The sequence below is a fragment of the Stegostoma tigrinum genome, chromosome 14 (assembly GCF_030684315.1).
Source record: "Stegostoma tigrinum isolate sSteTig4 chromosome 14, sSteTig4.hap1, whole genome shotgun sequence".
NCBI lineage: Eukaryota > Metazoa > Chordata > Chondrichthyes > Orectolobiformes > Stegostomatidae > Stegostoma > Stegostoma tigrinum.
In genome coordinates this window covers 6,772,329-6,795,463 of record NC_081367.1, presented here as the reverse complement: position 1 = coordinate 6,795,463, position 23,135 = coordinate 6,772,329, and the positions used below count along the sequence as shown (strand labels likewise).

The 23,135-nt window shown below is 43.2% G+C and overlaps 1 protein-coding gene across 1 annotated transcript in view; it reads right to left on the bottom strand.

Annotated features, from left to right (window-relative positions):
• ubxn7 (UBX domain protein 7) overlaps positions 1-23,135 on the bottom strand; it is a 90,963-nt gene that overhangs the window by 16,765 nt on the left and 51,063 nt on the right. The window contains exons 6-8 of the mRNA XM_048542721.2: positions 12,504-12,650; positions 6,239-6,329; positions 979-1,106 (exon numbers count right to left, since the gene is read on the bottom strand). Coding sequence (XP_048398678.1) covers positions 979-1,106; positions 6,239-6,329; positions 12,504-12,650 — 366 coding nt within the window. The remainder of the gene's footprint in view (positions 1-978; positions 1,107-6,238; positions 6,330-12,503; positions 12,651-23,135) is intronic.

The following is a 23,135-nucleotide window of genomic DNA, read 5'->3' as shown; positions in this document are numbered from 1 at the left end:
TTAAAACTGAAAGCCCTTTATTCTCAAAACTGTGACCCTCGATTTTAGATTCCCCAACAAGAGGAAACATCCTCATGGCACTGTCCTATCAAGTTTATTCAGGATCTTATGCGTTTCAACAAGATCACCTCATATTCTTCTAAACTCCAATAAGTAAAGCCCAATCTTTCTTCATAAGATAAACATCTGAACCCAGAAATGAGTCAAATGAACTTTTTCTTAACTACTTCCAATGCACTTATATCCCTTTCACAAATAAGGAGACCAGAACTGCACCTAATACTCTGCAGTTAAACTTCCCTACTCTTCCATTCCCCCTGCAATACACTACATTCCATTTGCCTTCCCAAACAATTGCACAACGTGCATGCTAACACGTTATGGTTCATGTATCAGGACACCTAGACCTGATAGTGTCTCCAAGTCTGCAATCTCTTCATTTAATTAGTATATTGCTTTTCCATTCTTCCTCCCAAAGTGGACACATTTCACATTTTTCCACGTTATATTCAATTTAACTTTTCTAAATTCCTTTGCAGACTTTTGTCCACCTCATGACAACTTACTTTCATACCAATCTTGGTGTCAGCAAATTTCAATGAGATTAGATTCCCTAGTGTGGAAACAGGCCCTTTGGCCCAACAAGTCCACACTGCCCTTTGAAGCATCCCAGCCAGACCCATTCCCCTATAACCCACACATCCCTGAACACTACGGGCAATTTAGCGTGGCCGATCCACCTAACCTGGACATCTTTGGACTGTGGGAGGAAACTGGAGCACCCGGAGGAAACCCACGCAGACATGGGGTGAATATGCAAACTTGACACAGACAGTTGCCCAAGGCTGGAATTGAATCTGGGTCCCGGGTGCTGCGAGCCTACAGTGCTAACCACTGAGCCACTGTGCCGCCCCAAATTTAAGTACCTTACATACAGTATTGACAATCCACGCACCATTTGTGCATCTCTATACTTACCGAACGCAGACGTTTCTTTGGTGGGCTACAGGAAAGTCCATCCAACAGACCGTGCTCTGTCAAAAAGCCCGTCACCTGTTCTAAGAACGAATTCACATCCAAGTTGCGCCACTCAACTAGCTTTTGACCTGGAAAATAAATTGGAGTTGTCGGGGAAAATGGTGAGAAGAGAGGTGAAAAGGAAAAAAAATACTTAATACTGTGTGTTAGACTTGAATTCACTGACAATATTAAATGATAGTGCATTGCACTGAAATAGAAGTATTCTAAGTATTTTCAGCTTTCTGATTATACATCCTGACAGTATTTTGAAATATTTTCTTTAAGTCCTGCACTATGATCATTTATAATTTACTTACTCATTACTCTTTAGATTCCTTTGACAGACAAAAATAACGATGCCATTCACGCTACTGGACTGGTATCTGCATGCTTTGAGAACTTGGAATTGCTCAAGGTATTTTATCGATTCGTTTTTAATGCAGCTCACATTTGTAGAAAAAGTAAAAACTCCCATTCTTTCATGAACTATTGCCTTAGAAAACAAAGTACAGGCAACAAATGAATGATGTTCTACGATGCAGACAATTTCTTGATGTGAATTTCATATTTTGTGTCTCAAAACACCTTGACTGCTCCTCTAACATCAGGATGCTCTTTGTACCCATCAGCAGCTTCCTGTTTGGTCAATATGTTCTTGCCCACTGAAATTCTTCACTCACCTTGACCCCTGCCTCCCTTTCATAGCCTTTCACTAAGACTGTTCCTTCAGTACTCCATCTCGGCCTCTGCTCTTTCTCCCAATATCTAGTACGCATTGCTTCCTCAATTTTGCAAAGTACTCACTCTCCTGCACATGAGGCACTAAATAAATTAAGTGGCATGGAAACTATTAACCAACAGTTTGCTTCATGATCGATCTGGGTTCCGCCAGAATGACTTAGCTCCATACCTCATTACAGCCCTGATCCAGCTATGGACAAAAGGAATCCAGGTAAAACCGAAATCAATGGCAATTGGAGGAAACATTTTCCTGGCTGGGACAATCATCTCAGCCCTAGTACGCTGCAACACAAGTTCTCCAGGGTAAATATTTTCAAATCAACTGGTTTAGAGATCTTGTCACACGTCTCTGGAGCAGGTGGGGCTTGGATCTGGAAATCCTGGTTCATAGGTGGCGGCACTATGACTGCACCATAACAGTCTCACGTTCTTCAGGGTAATTTGCTTTATTCCATTTTATACCTCTTCTAGTCAAACTGTTCAGAGGGGTTACGACTTGCCTCTGGAACAGGTGGGTCTTGAGCCCAGGCCTCCCGGCTTAGAGGGAGGTATACTACTGTGCCACAAGAACCCCAATATGTCCTTCAGGGTAATGTCCTCAGTGCAACTACATTCAGCTGCTTCAACGATCTTCCTTCCCTCCATTAAAAAGTCAGAAGTGGGATGTTGGTTAATAAATGCAGTATTGAGTCTTATTTGTAATGCCAAAGGTAGGGAAACGGCCAAACGGCTTTGCAGCACATTGGCTCAGTGGTTAGCACTGCTGTCTCACCATGCCAGGGACCTGGGTTTGCTTCCACCCTCAGGTGACTGTCTGTGTGGAGTTTGCACATTCTCCCCTTGTCTGCGTGGGTTTCGTCCCACAGTCCAAAGATATGCTGGTTAGGTGGATTGGCCATGCTAAATTGTCCATAATTTCAGGAACACAGATTTGGTGGGTTATTGGGGGACGGGTCTGGGTGGGATGCTCTGAGGGTCGGTGTTGACTTGATGGGCTAAAGGGCCTGTTTCCATACTGTAGGGATTTTATGGTGCAGCAAGATCTGAACAATATGCAGTCTTGGGCTAAATGGAAAGTAACATATGTACCTCAAATGCTAGGGAATGACCATCTCCAACGAGAGAAAATTTTACCACCGGATTCTTGATTATTAAACAGCATTTTCATCACTAAACCCCACCATCAACAGCCTAGAGTTTACCAGTGGCCCACAATTTTCGTGAAACCGCAGAATTTGTATGACAGCAGGGGGAGCATTCTGAGATGGGTAACTTGCCACTGCCATCTCACCTTCTATCAGGCACAAATTCAGTCACCTGGATGAGTGCTACTTCAACAATATTCAGAAAGCTCAATACTAACCATGATAAAGAAACTCACTTTATTATCGCCCCATAATTCAATGTCAAACATTCTTCCTCTTTCTGTACTATAAAAACGTACCAAGTGCTTCTTGGTACCACTCACTTCTCTAATAACAGTGTGAGTGAATCAAGACCAAACAAACTGTAGCAATTCAAGACAGCTCACCAGTATCTCTTCAAGGCAATGAGTGTCAAATGCTGGTCTAGCCAATGATGTCCACAACCCATGAAAGAATAAAAAGCAGTTACTCCATGTTTCAAGATCTTGAATTAAATATCTGAAATTATTTTAGTGGCTTCGATATATCATACCTATGATCTTACAGCACAGGAAGAGGCCATTCAGCCAACAAGTCTTTAACCACTCTTAAAAAAGTTATCCATTCAAACTCACTCTTTTCTTTCTCAGCAGTTGAGTTCTGATTCTCCCCGAAAAATTTATCCAATATCCATGTGAAAGTTATCAATAATTTTGCTTAGAACTCCTTTCAGAAAATTTAACTTGTTCTGCTTACATGGTCTGTTGTCTTTGAAGTTCCATCATTGACTCTCCAACACACTGGAAGAACTATCCCCATAAGCAAAAGCCTCCATACCAAGCAACTGGGAGTTTTTGTTTGTCTGATTATGAAGAAATATGGTTTTTCAGAGCGAGAAACCATACTAAATCACCCTAGCCTGCAATGACGCACAAAAAAACCATGCTGGTGTCTTGAAAAATATAGCTTCCCTCTGTTGTCTAGTCAAGATGAACCTAATTTAGAGGGCTTTTGCTTGGCAAAGTCATCTGAAATTGATAGAAAAGTTTCCAACTTTTATAAATCAGTCCAACCTCCCCAGATCCTATTAATAAACCAGGTTGATTGGTCTATTAGCAAAGGCTACCACAGCCAATTACAGACCTGCCTGACCCAGGCATCAGATGGGACATTTTGTAAGTTGCTAATAACTTTTCTCTTTATTTTCTCTATTTTTTGTATCTAAGATTTGTACCTAGGTACTTTGTACCCAAGATGGTGCCATGTGTTGGAGACATTGCACACTTTTCATTGTATTTATGTTCTTCTGTAACTTGAATACGCAGGACAATAAATCTAATTCAAATGACGGATTCAAAAATGAATGCTATTAAATCTCAAGAGGAGACAGGTAGATTATCTCTTGCTTGAAATGGTCAATCCTTGGCTTTGTGTGGCATGAACTTTACTTGACACTTATTGACGTGAGCCTAAATATTGTCTGGGTGTTACTGCATATGGTTATGGACTCCTTTAGTACCTAAGTCATGAATGGTGTTTAACATGGGTGGTAGGGTGGCTCAGAGGTTAGCACTGCTGCCTCACAGTGCCAAGGACCAGGGTTCAATCCCACCCTCGGGCAACTATGTGTGGAGTCTGCACATTCTCCCTGTGTCTGCATATGTTTCCTTCAGGTGATGTGGTTTCCTCCCACAGTCCAAAGATGTGCAGGGCAGGTGGACTGGCCATGTTAAATTCCCCGGAGTGTTCAGGAATGTGTAAGCTAGGTGCGTTTAACATGCAAATACAGGGTTACAAGGATAGGGTAGTGTGGTGGGTCTGGGTGGGACGCTATTCAGAGGGCAGGTGTGGATTTGATGGACTAAATGGCCTACTTCGACTCTGAACAGGTTCTATGATCATCTATGAAGGCTCCTAGTTCTGACCTTATGATGGAGGGAAGATCATTGAAGAAGCTGAAGATGGCTGGACCTAGAACACTGAAGAACTCCTACAGTAATATCCTGAGGCTGACCTCCAACATGCACAAACATCCTTTTTTATGGTAGGTTGTGGAACAACCAGTGACAAGTTTTCTCCGATTCCCATCAATTTCAGTCTTGCTATGGCTTCTTAATGCCACACTGAATAAAACGTTACTTTCATGCTAACGGCAGTTACTCTCACCTCAACTTTGGCTCTTCTGTACGTGCTTGAACTAAGGCTGTAATGAGGTCAGGTGTCGTGATCTGTGGCAGAGCTTAATTTGAGGCGCATCAGTGAGTGGGTTATTGTTGTGCAAATAATTTTTGCTAGCACTGTCAACAATACCCTCCATCACTTTGTTGATAAAGTGTAGATTGATAGGGCAATGATTGGCCCGAATAGATTTGTCCTGCTTTATGTATACAGGACATACCTGTGCAAATTTCGATATTGTCCAGTAGATGCCAATGTTGTGGCGCAGCTAGTTCTGGAGCACATCAGCATTACTGCCAGAATGTTGTCATGTTCCATAGTCTTTGCAGTATCCAGTGCCTTCATCCATTTCCTGATACCACATAGATGAATAAATTGGCTTAAGACTGTTACCAGCTATTAATTACAGAATTTATCAATTAAAGCTAAATTCCACCAGTTGCCATGACTGGAATTGAATCCCTTTCAGATCATTAGTCTGGGATGTTGGATTACTAGTCTAGTGACATTAACACTATACTAGCACCTTTCCCAACCACTGACATTGAGTAGTTAATAACTTTGCTGGATTGCTAATTTTAGTTTATACAGCAATGTTGATCAACGCAAGTGACATGAAGCAAACAATGTCCCGAGCTCAAGAAAGGATCAGAGTCAAATTTATGACTGTCAAGCTACTCTCCCTCTCTCTTTTTTTCTAAATGGACCTCTGAAATTCATGCACAGCAAGGCTCCTGAAACCAGAAGTCAATGCTAGGAATGGCATGGGCATGACAATTGACATGCATAGGCCCTCGCAGTGGCTGTGCAGCCATGCAGCTTAGAGGAAACATTACTGCAAAGTTCTGCTAAAATCCAATGAACCTAGGTTAAAATAAGAAACTGTTAGCCTATCTTAATCATATCAGAAAATGCGATGGGATCAATTTTATTTTTAATGGGGGTTCTTTTGATGATATACTCTTCCAAAATGGTTGTATCATAAAATCACCATATTCCAAGCAGTGTAATGCAATCATTGAAATATTAAAAATGGCAAAAAAAACAATTGTTTTTCCAATGCCAACGTGATTCTACACAAAGCCAGGCAAACTGTATATTGTTATCCAGGCAATATAAAAACACCATTATCTTGTTTTACAGGCAGTTGAGCTCCTAAATGAAAGGATACCTACCAGTGCGGGGATCTAATATAGACACATAAGGGAAGTCCGAGAGTTGGTAGAATTGAACATATCGTTGTCCTTCTTCACTGTCATGGTAGACCTAGACAAGAGATTGTCAGTCACACACTGGGTACACACAGGGATGGTTTTCTTGAAATAATTGTGAAAGCACTTATGAAGAAAGGGGAAATAGGTCTATCAGGCTGATGAGAATGGCAAGCACATTGTGCTAAACTATTCATTCTGCTGAAATCAAAAAAGGAAAACACTGCCAAGTGACATTTCCATTTCATCTCTGAATGATATACTAGCAGCATCCCACAAATCAATGAATATCACCTGCAGCAATTACGATAAACCAAACATGAGGATACTCAGACATTCACTGTATGAAAGACAGCATCTGAGGCATGAGAAAGTCTTTGAACACCAAGAAAGGTGATCAATTTTCAACTTGTCACCCATTTGCCAATGATGGAGTGCGGATTTTAAATAGGACTAAATGGGGGAAGTGACAGGCATTGTCACTGGACTGTTAATCCAGAGACTAAGACAATGTTCTGAGAACCTGGGCTCTAATCCAGCCACAGCAGACAACTGAATTTTCATTCAAAAGTAATCTGTAATTACGAGTCCAGTAATCATGAATCATGAATCCATTGTCAATTGTTGGAAATACCCATCTGGTTCACTAATGTCCTTTCGGGAAGGAAATGGTCATCCTTATCTGGTCTGGCCTACATGTGACTCCAGACCCAAAGTAATGTGGCTGACTCTCAGCTGCCCGCTGGGCAATTAGAAAGGGGTAATAAATGCTGGCATAGCCAGAAACATCCTCATCCTGTGAATGATTTTAAAAAATTAACCCTGTTTCAAAAATAAGTTTGTTGAAACATCAATCCTCTTTCACTAGGGTATACAAACAGATAATGTCTAACAGCTGCTTTAATTGGAAAAGTGAATCTTCATGGAGCACTTGAAATATATTCTTTTAAAAACAGTTACATGATTTGTGCAGCATACATTCTTGAAATGACTTCAAATTTAAATATCAGTATTGTTTTAGGTTCCCTTTGTACCCAGGCAACAGGTTGTGCACTCCAGTTCAGAACCAGAGATGGCTATAATGGATTATAACATCACAAGCCCAAAGTTCCAGTTTAAAAAACACAATAGAAACCTAGGTTTTTCAGATAAGGCGTAGAACAGAATTCAGATGGTTTCAGCCTATTAAGTGGATGGGCTAAAGTAAAAATATTAGATTACAATGTCAGGAAGATTCTGCCTATTTGACATGGAATGATAAAATATGAAGAAGTTATGAGAACAACGCAGTGTGGAGCTGGAGGAACACAGGTAGCATCAGAGGAGCAGGAGAGGACCCTTCTTCAGAAATGGGGAGGGGGAAGCGAGCTGGGAAATAAATACAAAGGGGATGGATAAGGCTGGGGAAGGTAGGTAGGATGGTAGTAGATGCATGCAGGAAGGGAGTTGTGGGGATTGGTCAGTGGGATGGGTGGAGTGGATAGGTAGAATAGAAAGTGAGATAGCAAGGTGTAGAGCTGGATGAACACAGCAGGCCAAGCAGCATCATAAGAGCAACAAAGCTGATGTTTCAGGCCGAGAACCTTCTTGCGTTGGGTCAAGGAGGTGGAAGGGAGGGAGGATGGGTGGGGCTGGGGAAAGATAGTTGGGGTGATGATAGATTGGATGCAGGTTGGGGGTAGTGGGGATTGTTTGGCAGGAAGGGTACGGCAGATAGGTGGGGAAGGAGGACAACAGGTCAGGTCGACGAGGCAGGGATGACAGAGAAGGTTGGGCATGGGATGAGCCCAGAGGGTGAGAAATTTTAAAACTGGTGAATTCTATGTTTAGGCAACTGAGCTGTAGGCTCCCAAGGCAGAATATAAGGTATTGCTCCTCCAGTTTGTGTATGGTGTCACTGTGGCACTGGAGGAGGCCCAGAATGGACAGGTCACCCAGGGAGTGGGAGGGAGAGTTAAAATGGTTGGTGACAGGATGGTGTTGTGGTTTGTCGCATAGAGAGCACAGATGCTCTACAAAACAATGCACTAGTCTACGTTGGTCTCACCTATATAGTGAAGGCCACACTGGGATCAATTGATACAGTAGACCAAGTTGAAAGGTTTGCTTTGGGCCGTGGATGGAGGTGAGGGTGGAAGTGTAGGGTCAGGTGTAGCACTTCCCTGTAGTTGCAGGGAAAGGTGCGATTAGAACAATTAGTTGACAAAGGTGAAATAAAAGCAGTTTGAGGTGGTTACTGGCCACACAGTGGAAACAAATTTAATTTGTAGCTTAGTATGGTCAGTCAAGTACATAATACTTCTCATGGACATTTCATCAATAGCAAACATTAATTGTGTCATTTCACATGAGTCAACATCAACAGCAAATTTTGAACACTATGTTGTTTCCGGAATTCTACTTTTAAAACAATATCTTGTAATTGCATTCAGAGAGAAACTACAACAATGACACCAAAACTTAAAATTTCAAATTATAAAGAGAGATCGGCAGAGCTTAAAATAAACAAAAATCAGGAGGAGGCAGATTCCCTAGGCTATTAAAAATGCCAAAAGGAATAAATAAATGTAGGTGACAGTAATATTGCATGGGCTGTAAAATTAACACAATCTAAAACATGATGAGATTAAGGTGGTTTCCCACCCCCTGAATATTAAACACCCAAGCAAAAATATTTTTTACACATTCTAAACAAAAACAATGGCTGGATGAGTCTGGTTAGGAGCGGATTCAGAATTCCGAATATAATTTCTTAGGCATGGGATTACTGGTTAAGGGAAGCAAATAGCCTGCAACATGGACCAGAGCAAGATTAAATAGGCGAATGTTTGGAATGAAACTTGATTTAGATTTGAGAGTTGGAAGAGACTTTGTCAAACATTCCTTCAGGAAAATAACTGGCTGTGTAGGGGACACCATGACCAAAATATCCAGGGTGTAACAAGAAACTTTCACCTGTTGTGTGTTTTATCGCCTTAGGCCTCAAGAAATGATTCATATTCAATAAATCCAGGAACCAAGCAGATTCTCCGACTTAAACAGGGCTGTAGAACATTCTACACAGGAAGTTTAAGTCACTATATATGCATGATCTCAAAGCAGTAGGACAAACGAAATTCTGCAACATTTAATTCTTTCCAGATTCAAAGAGAAAAGATTGGAGATCAGTTGCCCTCCAAACAAGGGGTGGAAATCCTCGGTTAAGAGAGAAGGAAGGCGTATCAAAAACATCCCCGCGGAATGTGGCATCATCACAACAGTTACAACAGAAACTGGGAGAATGAATGGAGGCCTTAAGTATGCAAGGAAGTGTAGTCAAGGCAGTTATGGAAGCTGGTGTTTTTATAATGGATATTGTTGAACCGTCTCTACCCAGAAATATAAACAGAGAGATCACAGAAGGGAAGATTAGGAGACAGAACAAGTGAAGATGGGAGAAGGATGGAACGTAAAAGCAAAATTGCTGAATTTTGAAATTTCAAGTGGGAGCAGGAAGCAAATAGCTTCAGGGGAGATGGTAGAAACAGATGCGATAGCAGCATTTAAGAGGCATTTAGACATCATATTACAGGGAGGGCATAGAAGGATATGGGCTATATGTGTTTAGTTTAGAATAGCAATATAGTCAGCACAGACATGGAGGGCCTAAGGGCCCGTACGTGTGCTGTTACGTTCTACATACAATTGCATGACAGGCAAAAGGAGAAAGCAAGGAAGGAGACTTCACAATCATTATGGTGCAGGAGGCCACCATTTGGTTCTATTACCTGCAGCAGCTCTTCAAATGAATCATTACTGAGTGTCAATCTGCTGCCTTTCCTTCATATACTTGTGAAGTAATTTTGCCCAATTAATCACTCAGTGTCCCCACGAATGCCTCAAATGAACCTGGCTCCACATTTCCAGGCACTCCATACTTTAACTATTTACTCTGCGAGAAAGTTTTCTCCCCACTCCAAATCACCCTTGCTTCTTTTGCACATCACTCTGAACCCATGTCCTCTTGTTCTTGTTCCTTTCTATAAGCAGGAACAACTTCTTTCTATCTACACTATCTAGTCTGGTTATGATTTTGAAAACTAGCTTCAATCAGCCTTTTTCTCAAGGAGAACTTTGCCTTCAATTTATCCTCACATCAAAAAAGTTTCTCATTCCTGGTATCATTCTTGTAAATCACTGCTATGCCCCCCTCCAATGCATTAACTCTGTGCAAATTATAGGAAAGATGTGAAAATCTTAACACCAAAAAACTTTAAACAATACTCCAGCTGAGTGTCTTATACAGTTTCAACACTGCTCCTTGATCTGATACCCCATGCCCCCATTAATGCACACATACCCAAATCAAACTTGATTACACAGAGGAAGTGGCCAACAAGCAACAAGTACCATTTGGGTCCCTCCTATCTGTTAAAGGATGCATTCTTGAAGCCAAATAGAAACTCTGAGCAGAAGGCCATATGGTCCTGGAGCCTGTTCCACCATTCAATATGATCATTACTGATACTCTATCTCAATGCCACATTCCTGCTTTCTCCTCATACTCCTTTGATGTCTTCAATATCAAAATGACTATCAATCTCTTTCTTGAATACATTCAGTGATCTGGCATCCTCTACCGAAGCGAATTTCACTAGTTCAGCACCCCTCTGAGTGAAGAATGCTTCCGCAACTCGTGCCTAAATGGTCTACACTTATTCTGAGACTGTGAACCCTGGTTCTAGACTCCACTTCTACGGCAAGTGTATCCTTTTGTAGATAGGGTGGTCATATCTGCACACAATATAGCAGTTATGGTCTTACCAAGGCCCCATATAACTGCAGTAAGTCATCCATACCCTGATCTCAAATCCTCTTGCAACGTAGGTCAAAATACCATTTGTTTTCCAAACTGATTGTTGCATCTGCATGTCTACTTTCGTTGATTGGTGTACAAGAACACTCAGGTCCATTTGAACACTGATATTTTGCAATTGCCATTTAAATAACTGTGCCTTTCTATTTTTCACACAAGTCTATATATTCACATTTAGACACAGACACACACACACACACACACACCCCTACATCACTCTGAAGCCTCCTGACTATTCTCAGCTCCATCCAATTTTGTGTCATCAGCAAGTTTCCCTTTCATAAACCAAGTCTTCTGGTATCATAACTTTAGCATCATATCTTTATAGTCACAGACTCGAGCATTTTCCCACTATTGATTACTAATTGGTCTGTAATGCTCTGTTGTTTTCATTTTTCTCTAAATACCTGGGTTGCACTTACCACCCTCTAATCTGTAGGAACCGCTCCAGAACTGACAGCATTTTGGAAGATGAACATCAATGCATCCAATATCTCTAGGGCCACCTCCTTTAACATGCAGAGGCAGATTCTCAGGCCCTAGGGATTTGTCAGCCTTTAACATCTAATATCTCTGGCACTTTCTTATTTACCAATACTGATTTTCCTCAATTCTTCCCTCTAGCTAGACTCTTCGTTCCTTAACATAAGACAAAGATGGCAGATGATGGAGATCTGAAACAAAAACAAATTTCTGGAGAAACTCAACAGGTCTGGGGGATAATCTGGAGAAAAAGCAGAATTAACATTTCAAGTTTGGTGACTCTTCATCAGCACTTGATTTCCCAACAATTCAGGGAAATTATTTGTTTAAAAAGCAGAACTCCCAAAGTTTTGACCACTGAAATGACTCAAATGCCATGCAATGAAATATCCCCTGAGAACTAAATACAAAAGCAATAATGAGAGGAAAAAAAAGGGACAAATGTCAGAGCGAAAAGAAGGGGCAAAAGCACACAGGATCAATGTGTTAAAAATGAAGAGGCAGAATGAATGATTGCTGCAGACCTTTCCCTTATTGCATTTGGTCACAAAGAAGTGTGATCCATACAGGAAAGCTGGACAAGTAAAATCTCACACACAAAACACAACCTGCTCTATTTTCCACGTAACAGATGGAATATTGGACACGTTGTTACAACCTTGTGATTTTCTACTGGACCCGTAGCCAGTAATACAAGTAACATCTGCTACAGCAAATATAAACGGACTAGATGAAGGAAAACATTAATTTAGACATGCATTCATTTCATTGGGTTAAAATTTCACAGGAATGTCAATTACTATGACTAACATGCAGTTAAGCGGTTTCTTGCCAGCAACGATGTGCTGAACCTTTATGCTAAAGCTGACACCAACACCCGCTTCTTGGTACCTGCCAAAAGATGAAGTGCTCTCGAATTATGGTTTTCACTGCCTCATTGCTCCAAACATCACGGTTCAAACACTGGCAAGCAAAGTCTTGCACATTTTGAATGTTCACCATTAACCACTTGTTCTGCAGCTGTCCTGATTCCTTCGCCTGCTCAAGAAAGAAGAAATTAACATGAGAAAATTATAACTTCACGGTTTGTATTAAGTGTTAAGCTGTATCTTGCAATAAAAATGAAATGCTCTAAAAAGGACAATACATTCCATGGAAATCCCACATAAAATACTGAAAGTGAGACATCCAAGATATCTTAGTAATAGTTTGTTCTAGTTTTTCTTTTAAGTATTGATAGCTTGAGATAGTTAAGAAATAGACCTCATCCACATTGGATTTTCATGTAATGCTACAGTTTATTAGTATAGGGGGGTGCAGTTTGGTGAAGAAAGCACCTGAAGTTTATTTGCTAACGGAACGTTGTCTTTTCTAATCTTGCACATTATTCATATAACATCCAACTGTTGATGGCTATTTTTGCCAGCTGGAGGTACAGAAATTGAGCTCCACATTGAAGAGGTTTCAAATCAAGCAACTGAAAAATAAGCATTCACGAGTAGGAATCCTTTTGTGCTAAATGCAGTGCCTTCTCTCAGGCCACAAATATCAAAGTCTAAGTCCTTTAAGAACAGCTCCAAGTGCTAAAACCATATGGCTTATTACTAAACAGAAATGATGATAATCCCGCTGCTTGCTAGCTAAGACTAGGGTCTCCTGTGCAGTGGTAGATTTCAAAAAATCATTTTATCAATTCAAATGATCTATGTTACTCTGTGTAAGTCTCTTTTGTGGCACAGTGTCATATGTCTTATTAAAATACAAGAGGATAGCATTCAATCTCATCAATGTTCATAAAATCACCATCAGTAAACTTTCAGTGGAAAATTTAGAAACCAGTTGGAACCAACCAACCACTCAGCTGGGATCAAAATAATTACTTTTCTTTCCAGTACTATTCTTGAGATTTTCTTGAGACTACTTTTTAAAACTTTCAAGGGTTACTTTTTGGTTTTTCATTCTCACCAACTCCTTTATGAAATGATATTGTCATAAAGTTAATAATACCTTTTATATGAGAGATAATGGGAACTGCAGATGCTGGAGATTCCAAGATAATAAAATGTGAGGCTGGATGAACACAGCAGGCCAAGCAGCATCTCAGGAGCACAAAAGCTGACGTTTCGGGCCTAGACCCTTCATCAGAGAGGGGGATGGGGGGAGGGAACTGGAATAAATAGGGAGAGAGGGGGAGGCGGACCGAAGATGGAGAGTAAAGAAGATAGGTGGAGAGAGTGTAGGTGGGGAGGTAGGGAGGGGATAGGTCAGTCCAGGGAAGACGGACAGTTCAAGGAGGTGGGATGAGGTTAGTAGGTAGCTGGGGGTGCGGCTTGGGGTGGGAGGAAGGGATAGGTGAGAGGAAGAACCGGTTAGGGAGGCAGAGACAGGTTGGACTGGTTTTGGGATGCAGTGGGTGGGGGGGGGGGGGAAGAGCTGGGCTGGTTGTGTGGTGCAGTGGGGGGAGGGGATGAACTGGGCTGGTTTAGGGATGCAGTAGGGGAAGGGGAGATTTTGAAACTGGTGAAGTCCACATTGATACCATATGGCTGCAGGGTTCCCAGGCGGAATATGAGTTGCTGTTCCTGCAACCTTCGGGTGGCATCATTGTGGCAGTGCAGGAGGCCCATGATGGACATGTCATCAAGAGAATGGGAGGGGGAGTGGAAATGGTTTGCGACTGGGAGGTGCAGTTGTTTGTTGCGAACTGAGCGGAGGTGTTCTGCAAAGCGGTCCCCAAGCCTCCGCTTGGTTTCCCCAATGTAGGGGAAACCAAGCGGAGGCTTGGGGACCGCTTTGCAGAACACCTCCGCTCAGTTCGCAACAAACAACTGCACCTCCCAGTCGCAAACCATTTCCACTCCCCCTCCCATTCTCTTGATGACATGTCCATCATGGGCCTCCTGCACTGCCACAATGATGCCACCCGAAGGTTGCAGGAACAGCAACTCATATTCCGCCTGGGAACCCTGCAGCCATATGGTATCAATGTGGACTTCACCAGTTTCAAAATCTCCCCTTCCCCTACTGCATCCCTAAACCAGCCCAGTTCATCCCCTCCCCCCACTGCACCACACAACCAGCCCAGCTCTTCCCCCCCCACCCACTGCATCCCAAAACCAGTCCAACCTGTCTCTGCCTCCCTAACCGGTTCTTCCTCTCACCCATCCCTTCCTCCCACCCCAAGCTGCATCCCCAGCTACCTACTAACCTCATCCCACCTCCTTGACCTGTCCGTCTTCCCTGGACTGACCTATCCCCTCCCTACCTCCCCACCTACACTCTCTCCACCTATCTTCTTTACTCTCCATCTTCGGTCCGCCTCCCCCTCTCTCCCTATTTATTCCAGTTCCCTCCCCCCATCCCCCTCTCTGATGAAGGGTCTAGGCCCGAAACGTCAGCTTTTGTGCTCCTGAGATGCTGCTTGGCCTGCTGTGTTCATCCAGCCTCACATTTTAATACCTTTTATATATCTGTCGCCATATGGAGTATTTGAATTCTCACAGAATGGGACAGGAATTCATCAACATCTTCAAAAATAATTAAAGCTAATGCCACACCACAGAAACAGGGCAAACCACATTCATAGATCAAAAGATCACACAAATGTCATGCAGCGTATGCCAGTGTTTTTCCAAACCATCGGTTAGAAAATGATAGATTCGCAGCTTGATTAATTTACATTTCATTGAAGCTTGTTTTAAAAACTTCTATTTGTTCACTTTCAACCAGAGTTTAAAACTCCCACACTTCAAGTTTGTAGTCTGTGACTGGGACAGATTTATAACTGATAACCTCTAACCACATAAACTGATTCCAGAGTGTAAACTCTCAGATGAGACTCATGACACCTAAATTTGCCCAAACTGAAATGTCACTTACTGAAGATGCCACTTCTTACCTAAATTTCAAAACAGCCTCCATCTCTGCAGCCTGACTTGCCAGGATTACTTCACATTCATCGGATTGCTCTCTACCATCCTTTTTTTAAAATTCATTCACGGGATAAGAGTGTCACTGGCTTGACCAGCATTTATTGCCCATGTCTAAATTATCCAGAGATAGTAGGAACTGCCGATGCTGGAGAATCTGAGATAACACAGTATAGAACTGGATGAACACAACAGGCCAAACAGCATCACAGGAGCAGGAAAGCTGACGTTTCGGGTCGAGACCCTTCTTCTGAAGAAGGACCTTGACCCGAAACGTCAGCTTTCCTGCTCCTCTGATGCTGTCTGGCCTGCTGTGTTCATCCAGCTCTATACCGTGTTATCTCTAATTATCCAGAGCACAGTTAAGTGTCAACCACGTTGCTGTGGGTCTGGAATCACATGTGGGCCAGACCAGGTAAGGATGCTACTTACTGTCCCTATAGGGGAGCAAACAATTGACAATGGATTCATGATCATCATTAGACCCTTAATTACAACGTTGTTTTCCCTTGCTGCTTTTCGAATTGCAGATTTGGCTCAAGGAGGCAGAAGAGGGGAGAGGAAATCGATGTTTGGAGGACCTGGAGTAGTGAGAATAGGAGGGATCTTTCTGATTTACTGTTGCGGTTCAGTTTTCCAGAGCAGTCTGGGGACAACTTTGCTTGCCTTCCTTAAGTATTTTGTGTGTTGTCACTCACCCACACAAAAGTATTAAACCAACATATTCTACAGGAATTCCACACATCTGAGAAGACAGCTAAAATAATCTGAATTTGTGCCAGTCTCTCAGACCTGTGGATCTTCAGAAATGGGTTCCAGAGTGTGCAACATTTTCCTAGTTCCAATTTTAGTTCATAAATCACTTTTCCAACAAGCAGATCTCGCAGATATTTCACTCATTTACACTCGTAGCCTTGACTCTAACCAAAAAAAAAGGTTCCGTGAGCCAGATTGGTGAGGTAACTAGTTTTTTTTATTCTTTATTTTTCAAAAGTCTCTTTGGGAATTTAGAATAATGGGAATGGAGGTCAGGGCAGTTGAATGTTCCTCCTGCAGGATGTGGGAGGTAAGGGTCACCATTAGTGTCCCTGCTGACTACATCTGCAGGAAGTGCACCCAACTCCAGCTCTTCGAAGACCGCGTTAGCGAACTGGAGCTGGAGCTGGATGAACTTTGGATCATTCAGGAGGCAGAGGGGGTTATTGAGAGGAGTTACAGGGAGGTAGTCACTCCTCAGGTACAAGAAAAAGGCAGATGGGTTACAGTCAAGGGACGGAAAGGGAACCGGCAGGCAGTGCAGGGATCCCGTGGCCATTCCCCTCAACAATAAGTACACCGTTTTGGATACTGTTTGGGGGGGGGGGGGGGGGGGGGGGGAGGAGGAGGAGGAACTTACCAGGGAAAAGCAGTGGGGCACAGTTCTCTGGCACAGAGTCTGTCCCTGCTGCTCAGAAGGGAAGGGGGAAGAGGAGCAGAGCAGTAGTCACTGGGGACTCCATAGTTAGGGGGACAGATAGGAGGTTCTGTGGGGACGAGAGACACTCACGATTGGTGTGTTGCCTCCCAGGTGCCAGGATTCGTGATGTCTCTGATCGTGTTTTTGGGATCCTTAAGGGGGAGGGACAGCAGCCCCAAGTCGTGGTCCACGTAGGTATCAACGACATAGGTAGGAAGAGAGATGGGGACTTAAGGCAGAAATTCAGGGTGCTAGGATGGAAGCTTAGAGCTAGGACGGAAGTTTAGAGCTAGGACGAACACAGAGTTGTCGTCTCTGGTTTGTTGCCATGCCATGTGCTAGTGAGGCGAGGAATAGGGACAGAGAGGAATTGAACATGTGGCTACAGGGATGGTGCAGGAGGGAGGGTTTTGGATTCTTAGATAATTGGAGCTCTTTCTGGTGCAGGCGGGACTTCTACAAGCAGGATGGTCTTCACCTGAACCAGAGGGGTACCAATATCCTGGGGGGGGGGGAAATTCGCTAAGGCTATTCAGGTGGGTTTAAACTAATTCAGCAGAGGGTTGGGAACCAAAATTGTAGTTCGAGTATAGAAAAGGTTGAGAGTAGGGAGGTCCAAAATAAAGTTTCAGGGACGCAAGATGGCACCGGCAAGCAAGAAGTTGGTTTGAAGTGTGTCTACTTCAATGCCAGGAGCATCCGAAATAAGGTGGGCGAACTAGCAGCATGGGTTGGTACCTGGGACTTCGATGTTGTGGCCTCCTCTGGGAAGCCAGGGAGGAGATTGCAGAGCCTTTGTCATTGATCTTTAACTCGTCATTGTCTACAGGAATAGTGCCAGAAGACTGGAGGATAGCAAATGTGGTTCCCCTGTTCAAGAAGGGGAGTAGAGATAACCCTGGTAATTATAAACCAGTGAGCCTTACTTCAGTTGTTGGTAAAGAGTTGGAAACGGTTATATTGATAGAGCAGGGACAGGAATGGTTGTTGCAGGTTCTGGGATTTAGATGTTTCAGTAAGAACACAGATGATGGTAAAAGAGGGGGAGGTGTGGTACTGTCAAGTACAGTATTACAGTTGCAGAAACGATGTTTGGGGACTCGTCAACTGAGGTAGTATGGGCTGAGGTTAGAAACAGGAAAGGAGAGGTCACCCTGTTGGGAGTTTTCTATAGGCCTCCGAATAGTTCCAGATATGTAGAGGAAAGGATAGCAATGATGATTCTCGATAGGAGAGAGAGAGACAGGGTAGTTGTCATGGGGGACTTCAACTTTCCAAATATTGACTGGGAGCAGTATAGTTCAAGTACTACAGATGGGTCGGTTTTTGTCCAGTGTGCGCAGGAGGGCTTCCTGACAGAGTATGTTGACAGGCCAACAAGGGGAGATGCCACATTAGATTTGGTACTGGATAATGAGCCCGGCCAGGTGTTAGATTTGGAAGCAGGTGAGCACTTTGGTGATAGCGATCACAATTCTGCTATGATAATAAAATGTGAGGCTGGATGAACACAGCAGGCCCAGCAGCACCTCAGGAGCACAAAAGCTGACGTTTCGGGCCTAGACCCTTCATCAGAGAGGGGGATGGGGTGAGGGTTCTGGAATAAATAGGGAGAGAGGGGGAAGCGGACCGAAGATGGAGAGTAAAGAAGATAGGTGGAGAGGAGAGTATAGGCGGGGAGGTAAGGAGGGGATAGGTCAGTCCAGGGAAGACGGACAGGTCAAGGAGGTGGGACGAGGTTAGTAGGTAGGAGATGGAGGTGCGGCTTGGGGTGGGAGGAAGGGATGGGTGAGAGGAAGAACAGGTTAGGGAGGCAGAGACAGGTTGGACTAGTTTTGGGATGCAGTGGGTGGAGGGGAAGAGCTGGGCTGGTTGTGTGGTGCAGTGGGGGGAGGGGACGAACTGGGCTGGTTTTGGGATGCGGTGGGGGACAGGGAGATTTTGAAGCTGGTGAAGTCCACATCGATACCATTGGGCTGCAGGGTTCCCAAGCGGAATATGAGTTGCTGTTCCTGCAACCTTTCTGCTATGTTTACTTTAGTGATGGAAAGGAATAGGTGTATACCACTGGGCAAGAGTTATAGCTGGAGGAAAGGCAATTATGATGAGATTAGGCAAGATTTAGGGAGCATAGGATGGGGAAGGAAACTGCAGGGGGTGGGCACATTAGAAATGTGGAGCTTATTCGAGGAAAAGCTCCTGTGTGTCCGAGGTAAGTATGTACCTATCAGGCAGGGAGGAAGCTGAGAGCGCGGGAGCCGTGGTTTATGAAGGAAGTGGAATCTCTGGTCAAGAGGAAGAAGGCGGCTTATGTTAGGATTAGATGTGAAGGCTCAGTTAGGGCGCTTGAGGGTTACAAGGTAGCCAGGAAAGACCTAAAGAGAGAGCTCAGAAGAGCCAGGAGGAGACATGAGAAGTTGTTGGCGGATAGGATCAGGGTAAACCCTAAGGCTTTCTATAGGTATTTAAGGAATAAAAGAATGACGGGAGTAAGATTAGGGCCAATCAAGGATAGTAGTGGGAAGTTGTGTGTGGAGTCAGAAGAGATAGAGGAAGCACTAAATGAATATTTTTCGACAGTATTCACTCTAGAAAACGACAATGTTGTCGAGGAGAATACTGAAGTACAGGCTACTAGACTCTGTGGGATTGAGGTTCACAAGGAAGAGGTATTAGAAATCCTACAGAGTGTGAAAATAGATAAGTCCCCTGGGCCAGATGGGATTTATCCTAGGATCCTCTGGGAAGCCAGGGAGGAGATTGCCGAGCCTTTGGCATTGATCTTTAACTCGTCATTGTCTACAGGAAAAGTGCCAGAAGACTGGAGGACAGCAAATGTGGTTCCCCTGTTCAAAAAGGGGAGCAGAGATAACCCTGGTAATTATAAACCAGTAAGCCTTACTTCAGTTGTTGGTAAAGAGTTGGAAAAGGTTATAAGGGATAGGAATTATAATCATCTAGAAAAGAATAATTTGATTAGGGACAGTCAGCACAGTTTTGTGAAGGGTAGGTCGTGCCTCACAAACCTTATGAGTTCTTTGAGAAGGTGACCAAACAGGTAGATGACAGTAAACCGGTTGATGTGGTGTACATGGATTTCAGCAGTCGGTGGAGTTGTGGACAGTGACGAAGGATGTTGTAGTTTACAGAGAGACATAGATAAGCTGCAGAGCTAGGCTGACAGGTGGCAAATGGAGTTTAATGCGGACAAGTGTGAGGTGATGCACTTTGGTAGGACTAACCGGAACACAAAGTACTGGGCTAATGGTAAGATTCTTGGTAGTGTAGATGAGCAGAGAGATCTCGGTGTCCATGTACACAGATCCTTGAAAGTTGCCACCCAGGTTGACAGGGCTGTTAAGAAGGCATACAGCGTTTTAGCTTTTATTAATAGAGGGCTCAAGTTCCGGAACCAAGAGGTTATGCTGCAGCTGTACAAAACTGGTGCGGCCGCACTTGGAGTATTGTGTACAGTTCTGGTCACCACATGATAAGAAGGATGTCGAAGCTTTGGAAAGGGTGCAGAGGAGATTTACTAGGATGTTGCCTGGTATGGAGGGAAGGTCTTACGAGGAAAGGCTGAGGGACTTGAGGCTGTTTTCGTTAGAGAGAAGGTGGTTGAGAGGTGACTTAATTGAGACATATAAGATAATCAGAGGATTAGATAGGGTGGATTGGAAGAGACTTTTTCCTAGGATGGTGACGGCGAGCACGAGGGGGCATAGCTTTAAATTGAGGGGTGAAAGATAATAGGGCAGATGTCAGAGGTAGTTTCTTTACTCAGAGAGTAGTAAGGGTATGGAACGCTTTGCCTGCGACGGTAGTAGATTTGCCAACTTTAAGTACATTTAAGTCGTCATTGGACAAGCATATGGACGTACATGGAATAATAGATGGCTTCAGATTGGTATGGCAGGTTGGCACAACATCGAGGGCCGAAGGGCCTGTGCTGTGCTGTAATGTTCTACGATTGTTGTGATACTTCAAGTACTCATTCAAGCACTTTTTTAAAAAGGTCATAAGGTTTCCCACCTCAACAACCCTCATTAGTGCATTCCAGTCCCAACTACTGCACTTTTGTAATGACTTATAATTATGAATCTTTTCTTCAATCCAAGTCCTTCCATTCAGGAACGATAGCTCAGTTTGTGCCGGTATTGACACTGGTTCAAGAAACAGTTTATTAATATTTCTTAGTCCGTAAAATATTTTAGATGCTTTTAAAAACAAAGACATTTTGCTAAGTCTAAATTTTGTGGGCGTCTTGCAGTATCTGAAACAGTAAATACCAGACTAAGCATTATTTACTTCAGCTCTTCTCTGCAGAAGGGCTGACCTTTGGTACTGTGCCCATGCTGAAGCTATAATGTAGTGGCATTGTTCAAATATTAAGACAGATTTGGATCTAGATATTTAGGCTTCTGTTCTCTAGAAGTCATTGCTACTGTAATAGCACTCACACGGGTCAAAGACAGATCAGTGAATTTGTAGGAAGGTGGAATCTTGACAAGCTGCTGGTCTTCTGTTAAAAAAGTGCTGGTATTGATGTAACCTGTGATTCTTTTCACATTTGACTAGATGTAAAGGTTATTTTAACCAACTACAAATCAAAGGGCTGTTAAGAAGGCATACAGTGTTTTAGCTTTTATTAATAGAGGGATCGAGTTCCGGAACCAAGAGGTTATGGTGAAGCTGTACAAAACTCTGGTGTACTTGGAGTATTGTGTACAGTTCTGGTCACCGCATTATAAGAAGGGTGTGGAAGCTTTGGAAAGGGTGCAGAGGAGATTTACTAGGATGTTGCCTGGTCTGGAGGGAAGGTCTTACGAAGAAAGGCTGAGGGACTTGAGGCTGTTTTCATTAAAGAGAAGGTTGAGAGGTGACTTAATTGAAACATATAAAATAATCAGAGGGTTAGATAGGGAGGATAGGGAGAGCCTTTTTCCTAGGATGGTGATGGCGAGCACGAGGGGGCATAGCTTTAAATTGAGGGGTGAAAGATATAGGACAGATGTCAGAGGTAGTTTCTTGACTCAGAGAGTAGTAAGGGAATGGAACGCTTTGCCTGCAACGGTAGTAGATTCGCCAACTTTGGGTACATTTAAGGCGTCATTGGATAAGCATATGGACGTACATGGAATAGTGTAGGTTAGATGGGCTTGAGATCGGTATGACAGGTCGGCACAACATCGAGGGCCGAAGGGCCTGTACTGTGCTGTAATGTTCTATGTTCTAACTACCCTCGGTGAAAAATCTTTCTGTAAATCCCCTCTAATCCTTCTGCCTTTCCTTTTAAAAATATGCCCCCTTGTTACCAATCCTTCAGCTAAGGGGAACTGCTGATTTCTATTCAACCTCTCCATGCCCTTCAATCTTATACACCTTTAATAGGTAACCCCTAAAACTTTCCTGCTTCAAACAGAACTACCCAGAATGCTCCATCCCAGATAACATCCTCGTGAATCTCCTTTGCACCCCCTCAGTGCAATCATGTTTCCTATAGTCTGGTGTCCAGAACTGCACACACTACTCCAGTTAGACAAACAGATAAAGTGGGGCCCAGTGGATTTGGCGCATTCAAATTTAAAGGTGACTGTTGGTAAGGTCCCACATAAAAAGGCTACTGGGAAAAATTAAAGCTCACTCGATTGGGGATAATTGACATGGATTGGTTGCCAGATCAGAAACACAGTGTGGAATAAAGATTTTTTTTCTGGGTGACAGGCGGGATCAGTGCTTGAGCCCAGCTAGCTGTTAAATAACTTGGAAATATTGCATTTGATTCCCTCATCCAAATTTGCTGATGACATAAAACTAGGTGGGATAAAGAACTGTGAAGAGAATGCAAGGAGGTTTCAGGGCAAACTAGACAAGTTGAATGTGTGGGAAAACACATGGTGCATGCAGTGATAAGTGGCTGAATGTGAAGCTATACACTTCGCGGTGAGAAACAGAAAGGCAGACTATTATTTCAATGCTGATATTTTGGAAAATGTGGATGCACAAACGGATATAGGAGTCCTCGTACACCAATGAAAGTAAGCAGGTAGACATTAGTAAGGCAAATGGTATATTCATTTGCATTGTAAGAGGATGTGAATTCAGAAGTAGGGATTTCTTACCGCATTTACACAGAGC